Genomic DNA, 24,364 nt, shown 5'->3' on the forward strand with positions numbered 1-24,364 from the left:
CTGCTCCCGCGTGTTTTAGGTTTGAGGAGCCGACAGGAGATACCCAGCAGGCAGCAGGGGGGTGCGCCTGGGAGCTCCGAAGAGATCTGGGAGTCAGTATCAACCAGGTGGCACCTGAAGCCTTGGGAGCGGATGAGATCTGCTAGGGTGACGTGTGGCGGGGCGCTGGTGGCGGGGCACTGGAGCACTGGATGACACCCCAGCAGTTCCGGGGCTGGGAGGGAACGCCGGCAGAGGAGACTGTCAGGAGGCAGAGACTGCCTGAGACTACCTGTGGCTGGAAACCAAGGGAAGATCGTTTCTGCAACCATGTCAGTCTGGCCGAAGAGGGCGGAAGAAACACAGTAGGATTTGGACTTGGGACTTAGAAGGTCATTAGTGACTGTAGGGTGAATATTTTCCATAATAGAGTTTACAAAGGCCAGGTTACGATGGAAACCGAATGGCAAATAAAGAATTAGAGATAAGTATAGGATCCTTAATTGAAGTATTTCTTAAAGGTCAAGATAGGGTTTCTGTTTGTTTCCTTGTTTTAATCACTTCTGTCGTTAAGATTGATTTTAACCTGTCCTTTAACACTGGGTTTGCCTTCCCCTAAGTCGTATTTCCTTCCACTTAGTCATGTGGGTCCGCCGTATCTGAAGTCCATCGTCAGCTCTTTTGCTTGCTCACGCCCATCCCCGTGTGCAACTCCCCCAGCCTGCTGATATTGCTCCTTTCACACTATCTCCTGAGCGTTTTGATTCAGCATTCCAAGTATAATTTTTGCTGAGTTAGGTTTTTGGGAAACTGAATGGGTTTGCTGGTTTGGACACTGCACAGGATGTTATTATGATCAGAGGAAAATCTGACGTGGTCACGGCTTTGCTTTCCAAGGACCTTCCCAGCAGAATACAGGGACGGCAGGAGAGCTCAAAAGGGCTGTAATAGCAGAAGGTGCCATAAGAGCAAAGGAGAGAGTAATGGGAAGAAGGATGAATGGGGATCTTTTCCAATGCACGAACTCTCTGGAGGTTGACTGGGAAAGCGGTTCAAGTACAGGAAGCGAAATGAGCAGAAGTACAAAGCAAAGGCGGATGCATGTGAGGGAAAGAGTTCATTCAAACGAGGAAACAGAAATACTTGAGTCGCTGTCATCGGCGATGTAGTCTGTTCCTCTATTACTTTATTGTGACCATATAATCAATCATAATACAGCATCAAAGATGGTTTATGACACTGGCGTCAGCGGAAAGATGCTTTCAGATTCTGTTTTGCTTGGCAGTTTTATTGCAGCAGAACTGCTTCTCCTAGTGAAATAGTTTGAAATTGTACAGGAACGATTTCTTATGCCTGGGTAAAAGTGAAACCCGTGTTCTTACACATCACTTTTTATTGTAGTGAGAGCTAATAACATTGGAGCTGCTAGTGGCTCGCTGTGCTCCCTGACAGGCGGTAACGTTCTGTGGTCTGGTTCGCTGTGCGCATGCACTGAGCATGAGGCAGCGGTCGGGAGGCTGGCTCTGTGCACCTGCCATGGTGCCCAGGATGGCAGGGCTCCTGCTTCACGAGAGGACGCATAGAAGCAACAGTGGAGCCACCAAGTGTCTTGTTTTCACTTCAAATACTGTTGAATCAGTGCAGAGTGTTGCTGAGTATTTTATCTGCATAAAGCTTAGGAGATCGCTTCTAAAATAGAATAGAATGGAATAGTGAGGGTTTTTTTTTTTTTACCTACAGAAGACTTTATATTGCATTTAGTCTTCATTTTATAAATGAGAAATTTATAAGCGTAAGTAATAGCTAACTTTATTAAGTTGAACCACATACAGATGGCTATTTTTATAAGTCAAAAATGGGCAAATAAGCCCTGGCTTGCGTAGCTCAGTGGATTGAGCATTGGCTTCGAACCAAAGCATCGCAGGTTCGATTCCCAGTCAGGGCACATGCCTGGGTTGCAGGCCACGGCCCCCAGCAACCGTACATTGATGTTTCTCTCTCTCTGTTTCTCCCTCCCTTCCCTCTCTAAAAATAGATAAATAAAATCTTTTAAAACGTGGGCTAATAAATACCAGCAATTGCATGTGCTTCAACCTGCTACTTTTTGGACTTGACGTGTAAATGTCACTTAAAACTAGTTTTACTGTAATTTGGTGCAAACCCCAAAGTTGAACTGTCTCTCCATTTTACTTCCTGTGTGTGTGTGTGCGTGCGTGTGCGCACCCAGTACGTCGGTGAGAGTGAGCGTGCTGTGCGGCAGGTTTTCCAGCGAGCCAAGAACTCGGCGCCCTGCGTGATCTTCTTCGACGAGGTGGACGCCTTGTGCCCTCGGAGATCGGACCGAGAGGTCGGTATCATAAATCCGTCGTTTCCAGGTTTTTCTAAGCACCGCAGACCTTTTGTAAGTTCTTACGAAGTTTATGTAAAATGTGAGTAGTTCTTGTGAAGTCGTTCCTTGAGAACACTGGAGACTCCTTACCCGAAGAAACCTCCTCGTTTGAAATCAGGGCCAAGGGATAACAGTTGTACTTTTATTAACCTTTGTGTCATTTTTTTTAGTGTATTAGTTTGGTTGCTCATTATCTGACTCACACAGATGAGGAGCTGGGGCTGGAAACGATACTGATTTTGAATAGCCTGCCTCGTTATCTTATCACTCTCTTCAGTTAAATGAGTTCTGAGGCAGGAGAGAAGGCAATTTAAGACACGCGCTCATCGTAGGGTCGGGTAATATCCTCTGACTCAGGGCCATTACCCTCTGGGGGAGGTATAAAATTGGCCGGTATCAAATGCCACTCGCATTACTGCACCGAGTCATAGCTCCTAGACATTCCAGTACAGACAGTGCCAGGGACGGCTGTTATCAGGAGCACTTCTCTGGGAGAGTTGGAAGCATAGTGAAGTGTAATATAACGATTATATAACCTTTTCGAAGCAGATAGCAAAGAGTGTTGAGGAAGCACATTTATTACAAGATGACTAAGGAAGGGGTTATATTTCTTTTGTGATTTATTTTCAAATAATGACTCTGTTTGTATACGCTTAGGTAGTTAAACATTCACCCAGTCGTTTCGCTTAGAATCTCCAGAAACACTCAAAAGTTGCAAAAACGGAACCTGACTGCCATCAGTGTGATTCGAGTCATAGCAGTTTTGTTCCCCCATCCCGCAGTTGTCAGGCTGTCGGTGCCGTCACAGAATACCCTTGTTACAGTCCCCTCTGATAGCGAGGTCAGTGCCCGGGGCCGATGTCCTCCTGCCCCGCCCCCGCGTCACACCCCAGGGCCCAGCGTGCGTGCACTCCAGAGCAGGACACTCCGTTTGCTCTCCGGCCGACTGGGGCGTGGTGTGCTCTGGGCTCTGCGCCTTTGCCACACACAAGCCCCCCATTTGTTGACAGCCCCTTCCGTGGGTCCGCAGCTCCCCGTTACCCACTAGTGGTTTAAGTGTGGGGCTGCGTGCTACATCCAGTCCCCTGCCTGCCTCAGAGAGGCCCGCAGCCGTGCAGACAGCATCCCTCCCTTCGGTCGTGCCTCCCCACGCTGGGTGTCCCCCGGTGCACATGTTGGCGTTCTGATACTGGCGTGTCACCCGTTAACACTTCCACTCAGGGATTCTGAAAGTACCGGAAGTCTGTGTTCTTGTTTCATCGTACAAGTTGTATATGAATGTGTACTTGTGAAAAATGCAAGTAAATGCAAGTAAGGAAAGTGAAAGTCTTTCTTCCCATTTTTCTCTTCCCTACAATTCTTCCTGAAAGGGTTAGGTCTGCCAAAAGTTTAGTGTTTGGTATTTATCATTCTAGAACTTTCTTCGTAAACTTAAAAACATATATACTTTTTGACTCTTATACATAAATGTGATTATTCTATCTCTATTTTCCCATGCACTTAATAACTTGATTTTTTAAACTTGTATAAGTATTCCACAGTCTGGATATAGAATAATTTATTTAGTAATTCCCCTGTGTTGGACATTGACATTGTTTCCAGTTATTTCTCCTACAAACAGAACTGTAGTAAGTCTTACTACATAGTTCAGTGCGGGTGTGGGAGTGTGGGAGGGCATTAAAGGTAGAATTTCAGGCTAGAATGTGCACACGCGCTACATTTCGGAAGCCAATGTCAGTCGTCCCTCACAGAAGCTACCAGTTGCGCACCCCCAGCCCACAGTGTGTACCAATAACCATCTTCTGCATATTTGTCAACAGTGCATAATACCAATCTTCTGATTTTTTTTGTCAATTATGTTGGCAAAACATGGTATTAAATTTTAGTATTCATGTCCCTGATTATCAGCAAGGTTGATCATCTTCAGTGATTTTGTATTTCAGCTTCTATAAATTGCCTGATCATATACTTTGATCCTTTTGCTATTGAGATTTTTTATAGGAGCTTTTTGTGTGCTAGAAATTAGTGCACTATCCAATTATACATGTTAGTACTGCTTTCCTTAGTCTTACTACTTTAATTTTTTATTATATACAATGTTATTTTAATAGGGTAATATTTATCTGCCTTTTCCTGTATTGATCTGAGGTTTTTATCTTACTTAGGTAGGATAATGTTTTGTTTTTATTTTTACCCAATAATTTCATAATTTTTTATGTCTAGATAATAATTCCATTAATCTCCTAACTATTGGTGTTGTCTCTCCAAACAGTGATAATAAGCTGCATTTTTTTTTTGAGAAATCAGTGAGTTAAACTCATTACCACCTCTGTACATAAAGTTTATGTTAGAGAAAGGCAATTAATGGCAAAAAGAAGCACAGCACCACTTTTCTCATTTTCTCCACTGCGCATTTTAAAAACTCCCATCGCTAAGTGATGGGTCCCTCCATTTACCAACCCCCTGAATCTTTCTCTCAGATGTTGCCCTGAGGTGGCTGTGCTTTGTACTGTGTGCTCGCAGGAAAAGAGAAAAAGACTCAGTGAACCAGATGAAAGGTCTGCTATGCTGGGGAGTCCGGTCTGGCGTTCAGAAGTTGAGTCTAGATTTGCCCAAAGGAAAATTCACTGTGGCTGTTACACCTTTAGACTTGGGGACCAGGCAGATCTGAGTTTGTGTGTCACCTCCACTCTCGTCCAGCCGTGAGACCTCGGACCAGTAACTCGGCAGCCTCTCTCCACCACGGTTTGCTGTCGGAACTGTGGCCACAATGATGGGGTTGCTGGGACACACAGGGACGGGAACGTGTTCGTGCCGTGCTTGGCTGTTCGGTGATGACTCATCAGTAAATGGTCACTGTTCTCTCTTTGGGCAAAAGCTTTCATTCAAGTCAGCAAGTGTATTATTTTGTATGGCCAAAAAACAAAAATGGTGACATATGTTTCTTTCATTGGGGGCTGATGGCGCTGTGTTTAATGTCTTTTCAGGCCGGGGCGAGTGTCCGGGTGGTGAACCAGCTGCTCACAGAGATGGATGGTCTGGAAACCCGGCGGCAGGTCTTCATCCTGGCCGCCACCAACAGGCCAGGTGGGTCGGAAGAGCGCGGGACTGGTGCGTCTAAAGCCTTCGGTGTCCGAACACCGTGGCACTTGCACCGTCCTGGTAAAGGAGCAGCGAGCTGGGGGGGAATCCCCTTGCGGGTTCCTGTGTTGAAGCACAGCCTGAGAAAGCTTTGGCATGAGCTGTAGTGGAAAGCGTGGTGTTCCTGCCTGGGTTTCACGAGTCACTAGGTTTCCTGCACAGACAGTTCTCTGCTTGGCAGAGAATACACGTACCGTTCACGGTAGACCACAAACGTGCTGATCGGGATTTCTGTCCCGTGGTCTCTCTCAAACTTGTAGGAAACAACAGTGGGGCCCTTCATTGTACCTGAAGGTTGGAGATAGGTGGTTGTTGTTTTTTCAATATGTTATTTATTTTTAAATAGAGGGGAAGAGAAGGAGAAAGAGGGAGAGAAACATCAGTGTGTGGTTGCCTCTTGCATACCCCCCACTGAGGACCCGGCCTGCAACCCAGGCATGTGCCCTGACTGGGAATTGAACCAGCAACCCTTTGGTTCACAGGCCAGCACTCAATCCACTGAGCCACACCAGCCAGGCCCTGGAGATAGGTTTCTAAGGTTTGGTACTAGAACCCTGTCCCTAGACTTGGGTTCAACTACTATTTAAAACAGTTTACAAGCACTCAGAAGGTTTTAGAAAGAGGCTCCAAGCTTCCAAAGTGCTGGAGGTGGCTTTTACTCTGGGCCCTGAGTTCTCTCTGTGTTGCTCAGCACCTTGCTACTTGCATGAGCCTCTGCGCTGTGTCTGCTCCTGCACTGATGCCTGTGCTGACTGTCTGACCGCGGCGATTCAGTGATTCAGCTCCTTACGTGGGCTTCTCGTTTGTCAAGCTGATGCAGTTTTCATTCTTTATAAGTTACTATGGAAACCTTCGTGAGTTATATGCCATTTTATTGTAAAGTAAAAAATGGTAAGTTGTGGTTGTTTGTACTTTGACTCTGGTAATAAAGGAATGCTCTCCTTGGAGTCAGACAAAACGAGTTTTGAGTCCGGGCTCCAGCAGCTCATGCCTTAATGACTGGTCTGATGCCCACTGAGAGATTCTAGTTCAGCTCTGACTCCGAGCGCCTGGGGTCAGTGTCCGCTCCTGTCAGTCGGGGAGTCAGCCCCTCCCAGACCGCCCCGCCTCTGGCGCCAGCCACAGCAGTAATCTCCAGCACTCCACCTCCCCCCAGCCTGCTACAGCCCGGGGATTCCCGTGAGCCCCGCTCATGGGAAGTCCGGTGATTCTCTAGGGCAACTGGTGCAAGTTGGGAGACCACTGTGTTCACAGTCACGGTTTGTAAGGGACACTCGTAGAGGCGGGTCTTCCAGGGAGCGCCGAGTTTCTGTGGCCTCTCTCGGCGGAGTCAGGGCACGGCACACGCACACACACCCTCCCCACACGTTGCCGTGTGCTTTAACCGGGCAGCTTCCCAGAACGTCGACGTGCAGTGGTTTCATAGGGTTTTATTATGCAGCCGTGATGGGTCGAATCCTCGTCCCCGTGACTGAACTGAAACCTTCGGCTTCCCCTCTCCTCCCGAGGTCTGGGTCCGAGTGCCAGTCCTCTAGTCCCGTGGTTGGTCTTTCTGGGAACCTTTCCCTGCTGAGGTTACCTTGGGGCCGGCCCAGTCATCTCATTAACATAACAAGGACGCCTAGCACTCAGGAAATTCCAGGGATGTTTGAAGCCGGGAACCAGGGGCCCAGAGACAAATGTGTTCTTTATTACGCCACATGGGTTTGTGCGTGTGTTACTTCATCTTGCTAACCGTCGTTTCTTCATCTGTAAAGTGGAGATAATAACACCTCACTGGCAGGACTGTCACAAAGGCTCAGTGGTGTGGGCAGCCTGCCACGATGTGTGGCAAGCAGCTTTGCAGCAATTACCACTGTCACACGCGGCTGCAGCAGTAGCACCAGGAGCGGTCGTCAGCTCGTAAAAATCACCGTCTCCCTGGAGGAAACCTTGAAGTCTCTAGAACTTGGACAGAATCCCCTCCTGCCTTTCCGAAGTAGGTAGCGCAGCTTTTCTAACAGGTTTCGAGAAGACGGCCTTTGGCCTGCTCTCTGGAATGACCTTCTCTGTCCTTGCCGGCACTCCTCACGGGTCGTGTTTGTTCAGTGTAAAAACTCTTCTGGTTTGGTCTCTGTAGATTAGAAAATAGTCCTTCAATGTCACTAAGTTCTACGTAAATTCTCCTTCAACACACTGCCTTTCCCGGCATCAGCTCTGCTGCTCTGCAGGTGCCCTGGTACAGAATGGAACTTGGTAACTGTTTGTGCAGTGAGTCACGGGAGAGGCCTGCTGTGTGTCACGCAGGCCACCTGGCACTGTAATACTTTTCACCGGACGCGCTGAGAGTTTGGTTAGTCTGAAGAGCCAGCTTTTCAAGACAACAGCTTTGGTGACGAGCAACGTGCCTTAAATTTTACCCTTTTCCAGTGTACGATTCGGCGGTTTTGAGTATGTTGTTAGAGTCGTGCAGCCGTCCCAACGGTCTAATCTTAGAGCCTGTGCGTCACCCTAGAAGGAGCTCCGGGTCTGCTGGCAGCCCCTCCCCCTCCTCCCCGCCCCGCCCCGCCCCGGCGACCGCTGGTCTGCCCTCCGTCGCTGCAGTTTCCCTCTTCTGGCGTTTTCTGTTCACACGGCGTGTGGGCTGTGGTGTCTGGACTCTTCCACTGAGTCATGTCTTCACGGTTCACCCGTGTTGTAGAATGCATCGCTGCTGCGTTCCTTTTATTGCCGAAAAAGGTTTCACACTGTGGGTGCACCACGTGTCATTCATTCACCGGTTCAGGGGCACCTACACTGTTTCTGGGTCAGCAGAAATGACAGGGTGTTCCTCTCCATCTCATTTGTGAGCGAGCGCATTTTGCCTTGAAAACTCTGGGATTGTTGGTGACTTAAATTGTACCTATAAGAATTGATATCTTGACTCTGACCTGAAAATCTTTTTTTAAATTATTCATAGAGGAAGGGAGGGAGAGAGGAAGAGAAACATCAATGTACCAAGGTACATCAATCAGTTGCCTTTCGCACACCCCCATCTGGGGACCTGACCCACAACCCAGGCGTGTGCCCTGACTGGGAATCGAACCAGTGACACTTTGGTTTTCAGGCTGGTGCTCAGTGCATTGAGCCACACCAGCCAGGGCTCTGGCCTGAGATTCTGTCACTGACACTGTTGGGCAGGGAACCAAGTTGGTTGTACCAGGCGATGATGCCTGGGGATGTAGAAAGAGTCTGGACTATGTGTCATCAAGTTGATGGGATTTGCTGATGGGTCGGACATGGATGTGGGAGGCTGGAATCAAGCTTGACTCCAGGTGTTAGGCCTGAAAAACTGGAAGAAAGAGTTGGCATTGACCAGGACGGGAAAGGCAGTGGCAGGGCCCTGTTTGGGAGGAGGTGGGGAGATCAGCTCTCAGCCCTGCGTGTGTCACCTTGGAGGTGCCGTGGCTGTGTTGGGTACGAGCCAGCCTCTTTCACCACCCGTGCCTCGCACACTCCCCTTCCGTGTTGACGATCTTCTGCAGGGCAGAAAGCAGGTGAGTACGTACGCGTCCTGGACAGGCAGCACGTGAGGTTCTTGTGTTAATCACAGCTAGTTTCGGGACTAGTGAAAGGCCTAGGCTTCTCAAACCCAGGTCAGGGAACATGGAGCGTAGCCATCAGAATGCCCGCACCCCCCCCCCCCCCCCCCCCGATCACAGGATCAGATACGCAGTCGTGGCTGATGGTTGCCAGGGGTTGGGGGCAGGGGGTTTGGGGACGAAAAAGGTGAGGGGATTAAGAGGTACAAATTGGCAGTTAGAGAATAGTCACAGGGATGTCAAGCACAGCATAGGAAGTATAGTCAATAATATTGTAACAACTTTGCGTGGTGCCAGCTGGGTACTGGAAATGTTGGGGGAAACACTTTGTAAAGTATGTGATTGTCTAACCACTATGCTGCACACCTGAAACTGGTAGAAAATAAAACTGAACGTCAACTGTAATTGAAAAATAAAAAAGCCACAAAGAGAGATTACTACAAACCTGGGAGTGACTGACTAAAATTGAAAAGACCAGCCATACCAAGTGTTACTAAGATCGTGGAAGAACTTGAACTCTCATGCACTGTTAATGAGCATGAGAAAATAGAATAGTACAACTAGTTTCGAAAATAGTTTGCCAGTTTTACAGGTAAAGCACACGCCTGCAGTGTGATACAGCCATACCACTGTGTGCCCTGCACTCCGCTGTGTACCGAGGAGAAGTGGATGCCTGTACAAAGACTAGCTCACGGTTATCTATAGCAGCTTTATTTGTCTTAGTCCAAAAGTGGACACGAGCCAAATGTTTATCCACAGCAGAGTGGAACCCTGACTGGTGTGGTGTCTTGTAAACTGAAGGGTCGCCGGTTCAATTCCCGGTCAGGGCACATGGCTAGGTTCCAGGCCAGGTCCCTTAGTGGAAAGATGTAAGAGGAAACATATCAATGTTTCTCTCCTGTTCTTTCTCCTTCCATTCTCCTCTGTCTATAAATTAAAAAATGAATAAAGTAAATAAATATTTTTTAAAAAGATGAGTTGGAAAACAAATTGGGGCATATCCATATAGTGGAATACTATGCAACAATAAAAAGAATTAAGCACGAATATACATAACAACTCAGGTGAATCACAAAATAATTATGGTGAGGAAAAGAAAGTAGACAGAGAACATACTGTATGATACCACCTACACAAAATTCCAGAAAATGCACACCAGTCTGTAGTGACAGGACAGATTGGTGGCCGCTTAGGGATAAAGAGGGCCAGGGAAGGGCCAGGTGAAGGTTCCAAGGGGGTCCTCAGTAGTATTTAAGTGCAAAGGCTCCCTGAGACCAGCATGCCGGAGACTCCCTGCCCTGGAGAATCAGACGACCCTTGGGCAGGCTGGTCGGACCATGGTAGGCGTGGTTCTGCGGCAGGAGCAGGGGCCGAGGGAACTGGATGTGTGTTTTAAGAAGTAGCCATGGCAGCATTTTAAGGGGAAGTTTAGGCTGGGGAGGTGGACATTACGTTTGGCCTTGACCGAGGCGTGAGGTAATGGGAGGCAGACTTGAGAGGACGTGTTCCGGGCCAAACGTAATGGGGAGAAACTGCGGAGACCTGCCTCGTATTTTGGGGGCGGGCAGGGGTCATTGTCTGAGATGGGGAACCCTGGAGGAGAGCAGGTTTGGGGCAGGGAGGTGGGGGCGGGCTTTTCTCTTAAGAACCTGTTTTATTGAGAGGCTTTTCATTTTAATAAAATCTGATCAGTTTTTTTCTTTTAAACAATGTACTCTTCCCATCTCTCATGTTAATTATATATTTTTAAAGATTTTTAGAGTTTATTTTAGACTCTTTCCTCCCTTCTTCTCCAGACATCATTGACCCTGCGATCCTGCGCCCCGGCCGCCTGGATAAGACCCTCTTCGTGGGCCTGCCACCCCCAGCCGACCGCCTGGCCATCCTGAAAACGATCACAAGAGTGAGTGGAGGAGGTGGTTGGTGTGTGCGCGTCTGCTTCTCTCAGTGCAGACAAGTAGCGGTTTAGGGTGCCTAATCACCTTCTCTTCTGTGGTTATGTTAAACATGTGCCTCCGTCTCCCGAAGGAGAAGATGAACTAACTGTTTTTGATAACTGAAGAGGCTTTTCATTCTTTTTTTGTTTGCTTAACATGAAAGAGACACTTAGAGTTAAATGCTCACCTGATACTTTTGAGCTATCACCCTGGTCACAGTTTCTGTTCTTGTAGATCTTTGTCCCTTTAGAGGAATTGTCCCCGGAGCGTGTTTGAAACGGAATGGAAACATTTAGTGGTGGGAAGTAAATGGAGACTCGTTACAAGGACCCAGGGCAAATGCAGTTTAGAGACCACACTGTTGACCTTGGTCCCCCATGTTGCTCATGTGCCATCTTGGAAGGTGGCTGTGCAGAACTGACCTCACCGTTTTTGTCAAAGTAAGAAGCAGTGCATACAAAGAAGGCAGGAAGTCACCCCAGCGTCTACTGCTGTGAAATAACACGCATTAACACTTAGTGCAGACGCCATTCCAGCGTCTTCGTGCAGCCTGGTCAGTGGGCGGCTGGTGGTGGAGTGAGCGGGAAGGGGTGGGGAGAAAGCCAACACATTATTAAAGTTGGAAACTTCAAAAAAAAAAAGCTAAGGGAATTAATAAAATTCTAGTTAGGGTTTCTTTTCCAAAAAAGATACTATTTTCTAAAGTGTCACATTTTCTAAAATATTGTTAAAAAGTAAAGATGTTGCGGTTCTTAAGTTAGACTTTCCGCCTGCTTATATGTTTGGAAGCTGGCCAAAAGCGATTAGAAAAATGGCGTTTTTAATGTTTAACCTTTTTGTTGCAAAGCTTGCTGCCTTTTTACTTTAATCCTCCGGATCGATTTATGTAGTTTTCTGTTTTTCCGGTGGATACCTATGGTACTGTGAGGAAAGTGGGATAGAATTTCTTTGGTCTTGCTCTTAAAAGTCTGAAACGCCTTGTGAGTCAGAGCAGCTTTGCAGCGTCTTTCGGGCTTGGAAGTTTCTTACACCTTCTGTTCGGTGTTTCTGGTAATGGTGCAGTGGCAGGAGGCTTGCCATTAAAACCCCCCTTGGGCAAGTTGAACTTCTTTTTAATTTTCGTTTCTCCCTGCAAATGTCATTCAAACTCACCCTTACCTCAGAAAGCTGGAAAGGTTATTTGATGTCTGCAAATGCTTTGAGATAATATTACAGTGTTTAAAATAGGGATAAAAATCCCACTGAAATTAACTTAAACTTACCATTTTAACCATTTTTAAGTGTATAGTACCTTGGCGTTAGTATATTCACACTGTTGTGCAGCCATCGCTGCTGTTTAATCTCCAGAATTCTTTTCATGTTGTAACCTGGAGATCAGGCCCCGTTGGCCAGTGTGGCTCAGTTGGTTGGGTGTCATCCTACAAAGTGAAAGGTCGCCAGTTCGATGCCCATTCGTGCACACACCTGGGCTGCAGGTTCGGTCCCTGGTCCGGGCGCACAGGAGAGGCAACCAGTGAGTGAATTTGGATGTTGAGAAGTGCGGGAGGATTATCTGTAGGCCGGCCTCTGTGGGTTTGTTTCTCATGGTCGAGGTTTTGATTGAAACAGGGCAGCTGAGAGCCCGAGGTGAGGCTGGGCAGCAGCGTATGAGCTGGAGCGAGGGGACAGCCGTGTGCAGTGCGCCGGTCAGGGTGCGGTGGGCACTTTCTGGGGAACGTTACAGAGTCTGGTGAGGGCTCTGGCCTGAGGAGGCAGCCCCGCTCCCTCACCCCCACCTCCCGCCCAGGCCGGCCTGAGAGACTGCAGCTGGGAAGGCCCAGACGTTTCCATTCTGCATCATAATGAGTCCCTGTTACTTTGTTCACCATCACTTTGTTTTATTTTTCAAAAGATTTTATTTATTTACATGTAGAGAGCAGGGGAAGGAGGGGAAGAGAGAGAAACATCAGCGTGTGAGAGATACATCAATCGGCCTGCAACCGGCGACCCTCTGGTTCACAGGCCAGCACTCAGCCCACTGAGCCCCACCAGCCAGGACTGTCCACCACCACTGTTTAAACAAGACTTCCCCTCCCTCTTTCTTCCCAAATACAGCACAAGGTTATATCTCCTCCCCTAGAGATAAGGCGCTGGGGTTTTTTATTGCCAGGATAAACACTAAAGATTTAGAAACTTCCTGAAAGATCCGCAGGCTTGAACTGTAGAACTCAGGTTTTCTGATTCCCGGTCCAACGTTACTTGTACTCTTTAGACCTTTTTGTTGAAGTGTAATACACGTACCAGGAAAAGTGGGCATGTCATTAAATGTCCAAGTCCATGTTCAACCTTCGGATGGAGCAGGAGAACCTCACCAGCTGCATTCGCAGCGACAGGAAGGGGAACGGTGGCTGCCCGGGCCGGGCCGGAGGGAGTGGATGGTCCGTGGTGCACACACACACGGCCTCGTTTTGGGGAGACGAGAAAAGCTCTAGAGGCGGATGGTTGCACATAGTGTGACCATACTGAATGCTACTCAGTTACACACTAAAAGTGCTTAAAATGATAGATTTTGTGAAGCAGACAATCCCACAGTAGGAGAGAGAGCAATACCAGAGGCACAGATACTGCCCTCCTGCCTCCTTCCAGCCACTGCCCACCCCACCCCACCCCAGCCCACCCCTCCCCAGGCTGACTGAGTAAACTGGAAACATTCACACTGAAGGAACCTCAGGGATCATGCAGTCTGGCCGTGCAGCCTTACCCGCCACAGGAAGGGAGAAAGGAAAAGCCAGAAGACTTTGTGCCTGAGGTCACTCAGAGTGTTTTTCCTGTGACTGTTTCCCAGGTCAAAGTGGATAGAGTGAGAAACACAACTGTTTCTTGAATGTGTGTTAGATGAGCATTTGCCTTTATCGAATAATAGCAGGCAGCAGAGGCACAGCTTACGAAATTCTTCCATGTGCCCAGCCGGCAGGAAGGGAGAGGGCGCCGGCCGAGCGTGGCGACAGGCAGGCGACTGAGCACACGCCGTGCCAGCTCCAAACCGCGCCCCGCTGGGAGCGCCACCGTGCTGGTGTCCACACGCATGTCGGGGCCCCCGGGCACACCTTTATTCACTTCCTTCTGCGTGTCGTCTTAAACTCTTCTAATGTTTTCTATAGTCTTTCATTGCCACAAAGACCATATGTCGGTTATGAATCGGAATAGTAAAGCAAATATGAACCTGTCGTCTGTGTCATGCATTTTCATTCTAAATCACTAAAAACTTGCATTTGCCTCCGAGAGGCTGAATACTGAAAATGGTGTCGAACACATACCGAGTGTACGCACAATACTCTGTTAGGTGGTGGTGGAATTCTAAGACTGTTCTGGTCTTGTCCTTTCTAGCATCTCTCGGTATTAGCTAAAGGGGAGCTGGCACCCCTTTAGTCAGGATGGCGTTTAGGTGAAGGGTTAGGAACGGACACCTTGACCGGAGGGCTTTTGGCTTTTATTGTGGAGCAAGTTCCTGCTCATTCCCTGCTGGCCAGTTTCAGTATTATTTCTCCCTCCCTAGCCAACCAAAAACTTAGCAACACGCACATCCGAACCAAGTGCTGCTTGAGTCTTTGCCACATGTAATCAGCAAAGGAAATGTGTTTCTTCACCTTTGGGAAGAGTGAGGCGGCGATTTTGCCCTTGGAGGTGTTTTGTTTTTCCTGCCCTGCAGACAGATTCTTCAGACTTCATCAGCATAAACTGCCTTTAGCTTGCCCAGGTCTGGAGCCTGCGTCCAAACCTCATTTCTCAAAATGGAAATTTGCAAAGTTCTTACAACGCTGCTCTGGGAGCCAGCTGAGTTCACTTAGTCAAGTAGGCGGCACTGCTTATTAAGACCCCGTTAGGCGGGAGAGAATGAGGGTTTGAAGGAAGCCTCAGTGGAAAACGGTTGGTTTTTTCTCTCGTTCAGAACGGCACCAAACCCCCGCTGGACGCAGACGTGCACCTGGAAGCGGTTGCGGAGGACCGGCGCTGCGAAGGCTACTCGTAAGGATCTCCGCCCCCAGCTCGCTGGGCCTCTGAGGCCCGGTTTCCGCGGGTGTCACACGAGGGAGGGGGCGGGGTCTCGAGGGTTGAGTTGGGTGTCCTGTGGAGCGCCTGGCGTGGCGGGCTCCGCCCTTTCTCGGGGAAGCAGCTGCGCACGTTGCAGCTCCGGGGAAGCAAGCGGGGGAGGCCTCTCACGTTGACCCTTATCCCTCAGCTACCCTGACCGCCTCTGTCACCCTTCGCAAACCGTCTGTCCGTCCTTCCAGCGTATTCGTGACTGGCTGCCCAGTTACCCGGGTGTGGCGGCACTTACAGGAGAAGAACCCACGGGTGTCTCGTTGTCCAAGGCTCAGGATTTCTTTCCACAGAGCACTTGCCCGTGATCATCCTCACAGCACAGCCTGTAGTAAACGCGGGGCAAAGACACTTCTGCCTTCAGCACTCGTACTTTTGTGGTGGTTGTAGTTTTTGTTGTTTTCCTCATATGTCTTCAGTGAAATTGGTTAACTTTCCTCTCCGTATACAGAGAAAAAAGGAACCCAGGTTCAGCAGAGGGAGACATCTCCTCTGGCCTGTTTGAAAGCTCTGTTGATTGTCCACAACATGCTTGAGGTTCACGATGTTCCTGCAGGGCAAGGCCAAACAGAGGGCTTCCCCGGCCGAGGGGAGCGAGGCTGTCAGGAGTCTGCTACTGAGCAGAGTAAATGCACGTCAGAGAGCCCGTCCCCTGCGGTACCACGGGCACCCAGTCGTCTCGGGTCCCCGTTGAGGACTTTCGCGTAACCACCTCTTCACGGTGCGGTTTCCCTGGAAGCCACGCCGATCGTTTCTGGGGAGTGCGGTTGTCTCCAGTTTTTTCATGTATGGACACCTGCGGCCCTGAGTCCCGGCCTTCAAGCTGCTGCCCCAGCACACCTGAGAGAGATGCCGCGCTCCAGTCCAGAAGCTGGCTCGTTTAAGCAGCAGCGGAGGGGAAGGGGTCAGGGTTCCAGGCAGTGTGTGTGTGTGTGTGTGTGTGTGTGTGTGTGTGTGGCAAGGGGGGGGGGGGGGGAGGCGTAAAAGCCCCTCCTTCCCTTTAAGGAGGATGTATTTCTCCCCTGGTTGGGAATTGAATCCGTACCAGTCTGTCATTAAATGAACTTAGTACCACGGAAAAATGAGAGCCTTCAGTGGGTAGTTTACACCTTTCAGCACTAAAATCTGAAAAGGTTTTCCGTAAGATTTTCTGTTATAAATGTAGATATAAATGTAGACGTACACCCAGATGGGCGTGCTCTTTGGATGTACGTTCTCGTTGCTGAACGTACCTTGAGCTCCGTCTTTTGGATTACATCATGTAGGTGTTAGTGTCGAAAGGGTCAGAGTTGAAGCTGAGCGGCGTACATTTTGGGCTTTGATGTCACTGTCCTCACAGTTTGAGAGACGCTGTAGCACCGCCTGTCCGTGGCGTCCCCGCACCAGCATTAGAGTTGACGTCACGGAAGGCAGTGACAGCCCAGCACGTATGAGATTATTAAATAACGCTGTAACCCTATGCGTTACAACAGAAACACTGGATTCAGTTAATAATTTAAACTCTGTGCGTCTTTAATTTTATGTGTTGTGTGGATCATCACCATTGTGTATAAATTGGATCAATATCTCAAAATAAGGTTTTTGTCCCAAATTCAAACTCCTCTCAAAGAATCTCCGAGAACTTGAAGGTGTACGGTGATGAGACGCCAGTCAGCAGCAGTGTCGTTCACCGATTTGTTGAACCCAGGAGTCGCGTGGGCTTGGCGCGTTATTATTGCACAGGATCGTTAAACAGAGGCTTGTTAGTTCCTGTCCTGTTTCAAGTAGTTAGGACGAGTCCCCTTGCTTGAGCTTGAATCAAGTGCATCAAAGACTTGCCAGCCTTTGTGTTTCCCCCTTTGAACACGGATCCATAAACGACTCTCATAGAAGCTGCATTCAGGCCTCAGGTGACATAGGAATGGGCCGTCGGCCCTTGAGCACAGGCTGCCTGGACGCAAGTTCACGGTGAAGAACGTGTCAGTCTCTACTGAGGGTGCTCCGGACTTCCTGTCTGAGTGTGGGTCTGTGCCGCCGTTTCTGTGGCACTGTGCATGGTTCACTGCATCGCTTCCTTCACGGTTTCCTTTCTCCAGAAAGTCAGAACCCGTCTCAGCGAAAGCTGAGCTCCTTCCTGCTGGTGCGAATTGGTTTCTCCCACCTTCACTGTCAGTTTCTTTTCTGATCGCCCAACATGTGACGTGAAGGAAAAGGGCTCTCAGCCTCCTTTCAGTCTGAGTAGCGTGTAAGTAAAGACGAACACTTCTTTCGTTGCAGGGGCGCGGATCTCTCTGCGTTGGTGCGGGAAGCTTCTCTCTGCGCCCTGAGGCAGGAAATGGCGAGACAGAAAAGCGGAAACGAAAGAGGTACGATTGTCTCTGGAATCTCTCAGTCCTAACCAGTTATCACGCTGGATATCTAAAGCCGCTTTTGACCTAGAATGTGACCGTTTTCTAGCGTTTGTTCTTTATGATATTAAAGCAGATACTTTCTGATGAGATCTTCAGAAACCTTTCAGAATATAGTGTGCCTCTATGGCTGACAATTATAATGATAGCAAAGTTATTTGGTGCCTTTCTAACAAAGTATTCGATCTTTCCTTATCTTACACAAATGGTTGGGCTTAGGCAGGTGGGTCCACTCACCGACTTCACCATGGATTTGGTCTGTTATCAGTCTTGGGAAAGCTTCTCATTCTTTTGCTAAAGTAGCATCTGCTTTCACAGCCTAAACTGGCTGCTTAGAAAACACACACACAGGGAGAAACGGACATGGAAATAACCTACCGTATATATAGACTCTCACTTCTAAATACAAAGTCGATGTATGCTATTAATGTGAGTCTTTGGGGCCATCTCAACAGCTTTGCAACATTCTTCACATTTGACCGTGTCTTCATGTGATTCATTTGCATGTAGCCAAAAAGGATTCCAACCAGGTCTTCTTCAGAGATGGCCTCTGCTTGGTGCCTGTGACAATGAATCATTAATCAGTTGCAGGTTACAGCTGTTCTTTACAGGACTTGTAGAACTCCTTCTTCAAAAGACCTGCCTTTTCCTCTAAATCTGGACTTCCATGTAAGCTTCAAGTCTGTATTGAGCTCCTTTGGTTCAGTACATTTTCAAAAGAGACCTTTTTTATTGGTGCTGATTTTTTTCTTTTCCCTTCTGTCATTGTCCTCCAGGAATCTTAGAGCTGCGTTTTGTTTACAGCACGGCCGTGCATGTGCGGTAGCTCAGACTTGTCAGCACCCGCGTCTTAATCATGACGGCTCCGAGGTTTTTTTGTTGTTTCATTTTAAGATTCAGTTATCTGAACTTCTTTTATTATAACTTATTTTAAATTCCTTTTGGAAGTAGGTGGGATATAACGAACAAAACTAGAGTATCTTATAAAAAGCATCTTACCTGGTAGTATACCGCCCGAGAGCTGGATCTGATGGCTGTCTGGGGGCTTGTTTTGTAACCAGAAATTGACAGGCCTCTGTGTCCGCACGTGTGTTGGCTGCTCCCAGGGAGCCCGTTCGGACATTGCCTGTGAACACACAGAACGAGTCCTGACTCGGACGTCGCTGCCGTGCTGCAGTGGGCATTCCCGGGCGTCTGTCCTGTGGGACTTCACGTGTTGTGTGCTCAGCTTAGATTGCGATTCAGTTATCCGAACTTCTCTTACCGTAATGTACTGTAAATTCCTTTTGGAAGTAAGTGGGATATAATTAGTACAGTCATTTCCAACCAACCAGTGTACTGTGAGTATTTTTAAAACATGCAATACTTGATTATTTAGTCAGCGGCACTGACCTCTCTTCCCTTAGATTGTCAGATAAAACAATGACAGCAGCCAGCCCAACAATAGCCATCCAGTGTGAGTGCCCTGTCTTGCACTATAAATATGAGTTGCATCTTATCGGTCACATGGCATAAGCTCGTGTCTGATTGGTTAATTCTTGGTACCAGAAATCTCTCTATACAAGTATAGGCACTGATTTTACTTTTTTTTTTTAAGTCACTTTGGAGCAAGAAGGGTGGGTAATTTTTTTTCTTTTTCTTTTTTCTTCTTTTGTTTTGGTAAAGCAATCAAAATTATACCTTTTTTTGTCAGATTGGCAAAAAATATTATACATTTTTTGGTGTGCCACAGAATTTTAGTAATTAGCTTATGTGTGCCATGAAGTAAAAGAGGTTGAAAATCACTGCATTAGCATCTTACTGAGACTTAAATGCCATTCGCTTCCATTTGATGCGTTCAGCTGCACATTTTATTTTACTTTTAGGTAAATATTCTATTCTAATATCTCTGTAGAGAGTTTACTGTTATAAGTATAAATTATCATCGTATAAGTTGTTATATTAATACTCTAAGCCAAGCCTGATTTACATTTAGTCATTTGACCTCTCATACTTATGTAATGGCATAACCTTACAAAGAATTAGAACCCCCTCTAATCCAATGTTGTGACATTATCTACTGCGTATTGTCCGGGGTGAGGCAGAAGTAGGTTTACAGTTGTTTGTGTGGGGAAGTAACACAGTAGTTAATAAGTGGCACAAGGAGCAGACTCTGGTCCCCATACTCACAACGGCAACCACTTCTGCCCATGCCACGTATCGTGTGTCGTGGTGCTGTGACTCCGCAACATCTGACTGCGTGTCCGCACCCTCACTGACAGCTGTGGAGTCTGCTCTCCATCCCCAGTTCAACGTACATGCGTTATCTTTGAAGAGAACAGTTCTGGTTCTTCATAAACACCATTTTTAGGGCACCCTAATTTTTCGGACCATAAGATGCACCTTCTGTTTTAGAAGAGGAAAACAGGAAAAAAAATTGGAAGTAAAAAATGTGGTAAAATATTTAATAACATAAATAATATTTCACCAATGCAAATGTAAACAGAACTCAACAGCAGCATTAACAACCATTATTCCCCCCAAATGGTGGGGGACAGGGGCGTCAGGGCCTGCAAGGGGCTATCTGTGTGCGAGTGGTAGGTCTCTGGGCGGTGCTGCGTTGAACTCTGGTGAGCGGGGGTGGGGGACACTGGGGGTGCCGGTCAGAAGGCATAGACGCCCTTGCAGTGAGATGAATGGGTTGGTTACAGGGTCTAACGTACTGCACAAGGGATGCAGTTAGCAATACTGTGTTATCTACTGGAAAGTCGTTAAGAAAGATCTTAAGTTATCACCACTCGGAAACAAAGGTACTCATGCGTGGGGACCTTACTGTGTTCCTCATTCCGCAGCACATGCATGTACTGTATGGTCACGCTGCCTGCCTTACACTTTCCCGTGTCCACAATAGCTCCATAAAGCTGGGAGCTAATGCACAAGTAGAATACATGGACTGTCTTTAAAGAGATAAGAATCTCTCTCTAATTAAAGACAAAGCACCTTTTTATTTTATTTTTTTAAAGATTTTGTTTATTTTTAGAGAGAGGGGAAGGGCAAGACAGAGGGAGCGGGACATCAGTGTGTGGTGTCTCTCTCATGTCCCCCAGCGGGACCTGACCCGCAACCCAGGCACGTGCCCTGACTGGGAATCAAACTGGTGACCCTCTGGTTCACAGGCCTGCGCTCACTCCACTGAGCTACACCAGCCAGGGCCAGAGTACTTTTTTATATAATTTGACCCAAAATAGACTGTTTTGATTACCGGTGGGTGAGGGTAGCACTAAAATGTATGACATAAAATTTAAGCATTTTTGTAAAATTAAATATGCTCATAAATAGTAATTTAAATTAAAAGGAAAAAGGGTCTAAAAACTGATAAACAGACTATATTTGGTTCAGAACACTATTCATTGTTCTCAAAAAGACTGGAACCAATGTCATCACTAATTTCCTCATTATTCTTTTTATTTCATACACATATCTAAGATTCTATTTATTTTTAGAGAGAGAGAAGAAGGGAGGGAAAAAGAGGGAGGGACGCACCAACATGCGAGAGAAATATTGATTGTTGATTGGTTGCCTCTGACACGCCCCCAGCTGGGGCCCTGGCCCGCAGCCCAGGCACGTGCCCTGACGGGGAGTTGAAGTGTTGATCCTTCGGTTTGCAGGAGGAGGCCCAGCCCACTGAGCCTCACCAGTGAGGACCTCTGTGTTCTCGAATTCTCAGAAGCCTCTCGAAGTAAACTGAGTTAGAGTCACAGCCCCCATGCTATACCCAGATGCGTGTTTTTGTGCATTTGCTCCACAGGTGAACTCAAGATTAGTCAGAAGCATTTCGAAGAAGCTTTCAAGAAAGTAAAATCATCCATATCAGAAAAGGTAAGGAGTGCTCCTAAAGGTAGAGCGAACAGAGACTAGAGTGTAGACCGGCCGACGGGGATTCGTGAGGACGAGCAGAGGGAGTGCCTCTGTGGGAGTGCTCTTGAGACGTGGTCTGCGTCTGTCCTGGAGACCGGAGCTCGGGCAGTGACGCCGTGTGTTTGCTCCCGCGGCCTCAGGGCTGTCAATCAGCCTCGTCCACGCAGTGTCTGACCTGCCGCGCCCCCTTTAGTGAGCAGCTTCTTGTCTGCCCGGAGCTGGACCGCCCAAACTAAGCACTAGGGACTCACCCCGACGTCTCAGGAAAGTAAAGTGCCTTCACCGTAGAGTCAGAAAAGGGTAAAAAAGTCACTCTGACTTTCTCTTACGTGAAGTGCCAGGTTTTACTTGTTGTTTCTGATGTTGTTCCTGTGGTGCCTGTGATGGGTTGACACGGTCACTGCTCAGGGAAGTCGGGCAGCGCCCACACATCCTGTGTCTCCAGGCGCTCGGAGCCGTCATCCGTCTGAGCCGTAAGGACCTGCTCCCGTTTCCTTTATGTCATCAAATGGCCACGGCCATTTCCTTTACGTCGTCATCCCTTCCTCAGCAGTTCCCAGCGCGGTGACTGGCTGAGAACTGGAGTCCGGAGGCACTGCTGAGCTCCAGCGCCTCCTGCCTCGGCCTCGTGCCCCGAGTCAGCTCCGCGGCCACCTCCTCCCCGGCGTGACCGGGAGGGGCTCGGGCGGTGGCGGTAGCTTTTAGGCCCATGAGTAACTTACTCAGCTACAGCAACTCTTACTGATAATAAAAGACGTAACTTAACCTATTTTTTGGCAGAAATCTCAAAACTTGATCACACCCTTTTGGCCAGGAAATGAGGACACAGTTGCTTTCGTGTGCAGCTGGTGGGGAGTCTGTCCACACAGCCCTTGTGACGGGTCAGATTATAATCACTGCAGGTGTTGGCCCAGCGGCTCCTGGCTGACTTTACCCTCAGGGACACATGTCGGCGTAAGATTATTTATCGTGTGGAGCATTGTGCACAACAGTTAAAGACTGAAGCTCTGAAGGATCGTGTAATGAATTCTGTTGTAACTGCTCTAAAAAGACTGAGGAATATTTCATATATTTTTTTAAAAGCTGGGATCATGTGTGATCTGCCACCATTTATACTAAGAAGAGGAAAAGGTATTACTAGTGCTTGTGCATATGTGCAGTGGAGAACCTGGAAGGGTGCATCTCGGGGGGGCAGTGTAGGAGAGGGCCTTTTCCCGTTTTACAGCTGTTTACATGTACTTTCCAACCTCGTGAACATTTTACCTTTCCAAAAAAGTTTACCAAAATCAGATTTTAAAGATGAAAATGTGCTGTGTGTTTTGGGATAAACGCGTAGGAGTGGACTGACTCAAACGTGAAGGGCCGGCACCACCGAGGGGGGGCCAGGACGAAGAAGCTCCCGTGCACGGTTGCTGAAACACAGGGATGCGGCCCCGCTGGCAGCAACGGACCATTCCGGCAGGTGTTAACGCTGCGTCCGACGCCTCTGCTGTTGCCCCTCATTCCAGGCCGGGCTCCGTTTGGTTCAGCGTTTGCTTCCTTTGCTAGTTAGATACAGACATAAGGATCTTTTAACCTGATCTGGGGGCAAACGTTGCATGCCAGCAGTCATGAGTCACGGCATTCCCTGCAGGAAGGAGCGTGAGTGGAATTGCGTGCCGTGACAAAGCACTGTGGCCTGGCTGGCCTGAACAAGTTTATTTCTCACAGTGCAGGAGATCAGAAGTCCAGGCCACGGTGTCGGCGGGGTTGGCGTCCTCCGGGGCCTCTCTCCTTGCACACATGACTGTCTTCTTTCTGTGTGTGCGCGCGTGGGCCTCCCTCTGTGCGCGTGGGTGTCTTAATCTCCGCCTCTCACAAAGCTGCCGGCCCTGTTGGGTGAGAGCCCGCCCTGACGACTCTGTTTTCACTTGATCACCTCGTTAAGGCCCTGTCTGCAGGTGTCGTCCCTCTGAGGGACTGGCACCTCAGCATACGATCTGGGGGGACACAGTCCAACCCTCCACAGTGATCAGCTCTCTGCTCTCTTCTCCCCCTTTTCAGGATCAGGTGATGTACGCAGCTCTGAGGCAGTCCCTGAGCCAGTGACTTCTCCTGCAGCCGGCCTGGGGGGGAAGCAAGACCCCACACGCTCTGAGCTGCCGCTTTCCGCTCGACAGACGTGGCCCCTGTAATCTGCTCTCAGACTAGCGAGGCCGAGTCGGAGCTGAAGATCTCTTCCCATCCGGTCCGCCTTGTATGGGAGCAGCCTACCTCCTCTTTAAGAAAAAAATCTGAACTGCCAAAATAAAGTAACTGATACCTTTTATAAATAAAATTTTTATTTTGAAACAGTCTCAGCCATACTATGGAAAAGTAGCAATTACAGTAAAAGCACGTTCGTCCCCTGAACCCTGTGAAGGAAGTTGGCAGCCTGATGGCCCGCCACCCCAAACACTTCCTGTGTGTGTCCCTGCACAGCCCCCCTCCACGGTCAGGAAGTGGGTGGTGGCCCTGCCGCCCTCTCCCCCTCAGGCCCCTTTCCGTTCCTCCGGCCATCCTGGTGAGGCCCTTCACAACAGAGGGGTCCAGGCCAGATCTCCCTCTGCCACTGGATGCTGCTTCTTGTGAGTTCCTTCTGGTCTGGAGCAGCTCCTGTCTTGCCTTGGACCCTTCTGAGGGCTCCAGGCCCGCTGCTTGGTAGAGCGCATCCCGCAGTGTGGGTTCGTCTCATGTTTCCTCTCAGTGGACTCGAGCTCTGCATCTCAGGGGGAGCATCACGAGGAGATGCTGTATCCTCGGTGTGTCTGGTCACCCGGTGGCGGTGGTTCTGCCAAAGCTGCTTACACCGTGTGAGGTTACTGTCTCCCGTAGGGCAGTGCTGGGAACTACAGAGGCCACTCCTCATCCAGCTCAGGTGGTACTGTGTGTTTAATGTGTTACCCATCGCTGTCATCACGTGATGTGCAAATTGCCCCAGAGTTGGTCGCTTTGGGAGCACTTCCATGCTGGTCT

The 24,364-nt window shown here is 48.6% G+C and overlaps 1 protein-coding gene across 2 annotated transcripts in view; it reads left to right on the forward strand.

Moving 5' to 3' along the window:
* The window catches only part of NVL (nuclear VCP like), a 52,419-nt gene extending 28,716 nt beyond the window's left edge, over positions 1 to 23,703 (forward strand). For both annotated transcript variants that reach the window (XM_036016200.1, XM_028531247.2), the window contains exons 17-23: positions 2,207 to 2,326; positions 5,356 to 5,455; positions 10,866 to 10,972; positions 14,935 to 15,011; positions 17,343 to 17,431; positions 21,261 to 21,331; positions 23,414 to 23,703. In XM_036016200.1, the coding sequence (XP_035872093.1) occupies positions 2,207 to 2,326; positions 5,356 to 5,455; positions 10,866 to 10,972; positions 14,935 to 15,011; positions 17,343 to 17,431; positions 21,261 to 21,331; positions 23,414 to 23,458 (609 nt within the window). In that variant the 3' untranslated portion in view covers positions 23,459 to 23,703. The remainder of the gene's footprint in view (positions 1 to 2,206; positions 2,327 to 5,355; positions 5,456 to 10,865; positions 10,973 to 14,934; positions 15,012 to 17,342; positions 17,432 to 21,260; positions 21,332 to 23,413) is intronic.
* The last annotated feature ends 661 nt before the right edge of the window (positions 23,704 to 24,364 follow it).

The sequence above is a fragment of the Phyllostomus discolor genome, chromosome 15 (assembly GCF_004126475.2).
Source record: "Phyllostomus discolor isolate MPI-MPIP mPhyDis1 chromosome 15, mPhyDis1.pri.v3, whole genome shotgun sequence".
NCBI lineage: Eukaryota > Metazoa > Chordata > Mammalia > Chiroptera > Phyllostomidae > Phyllostomus > Phyllostomus discolor.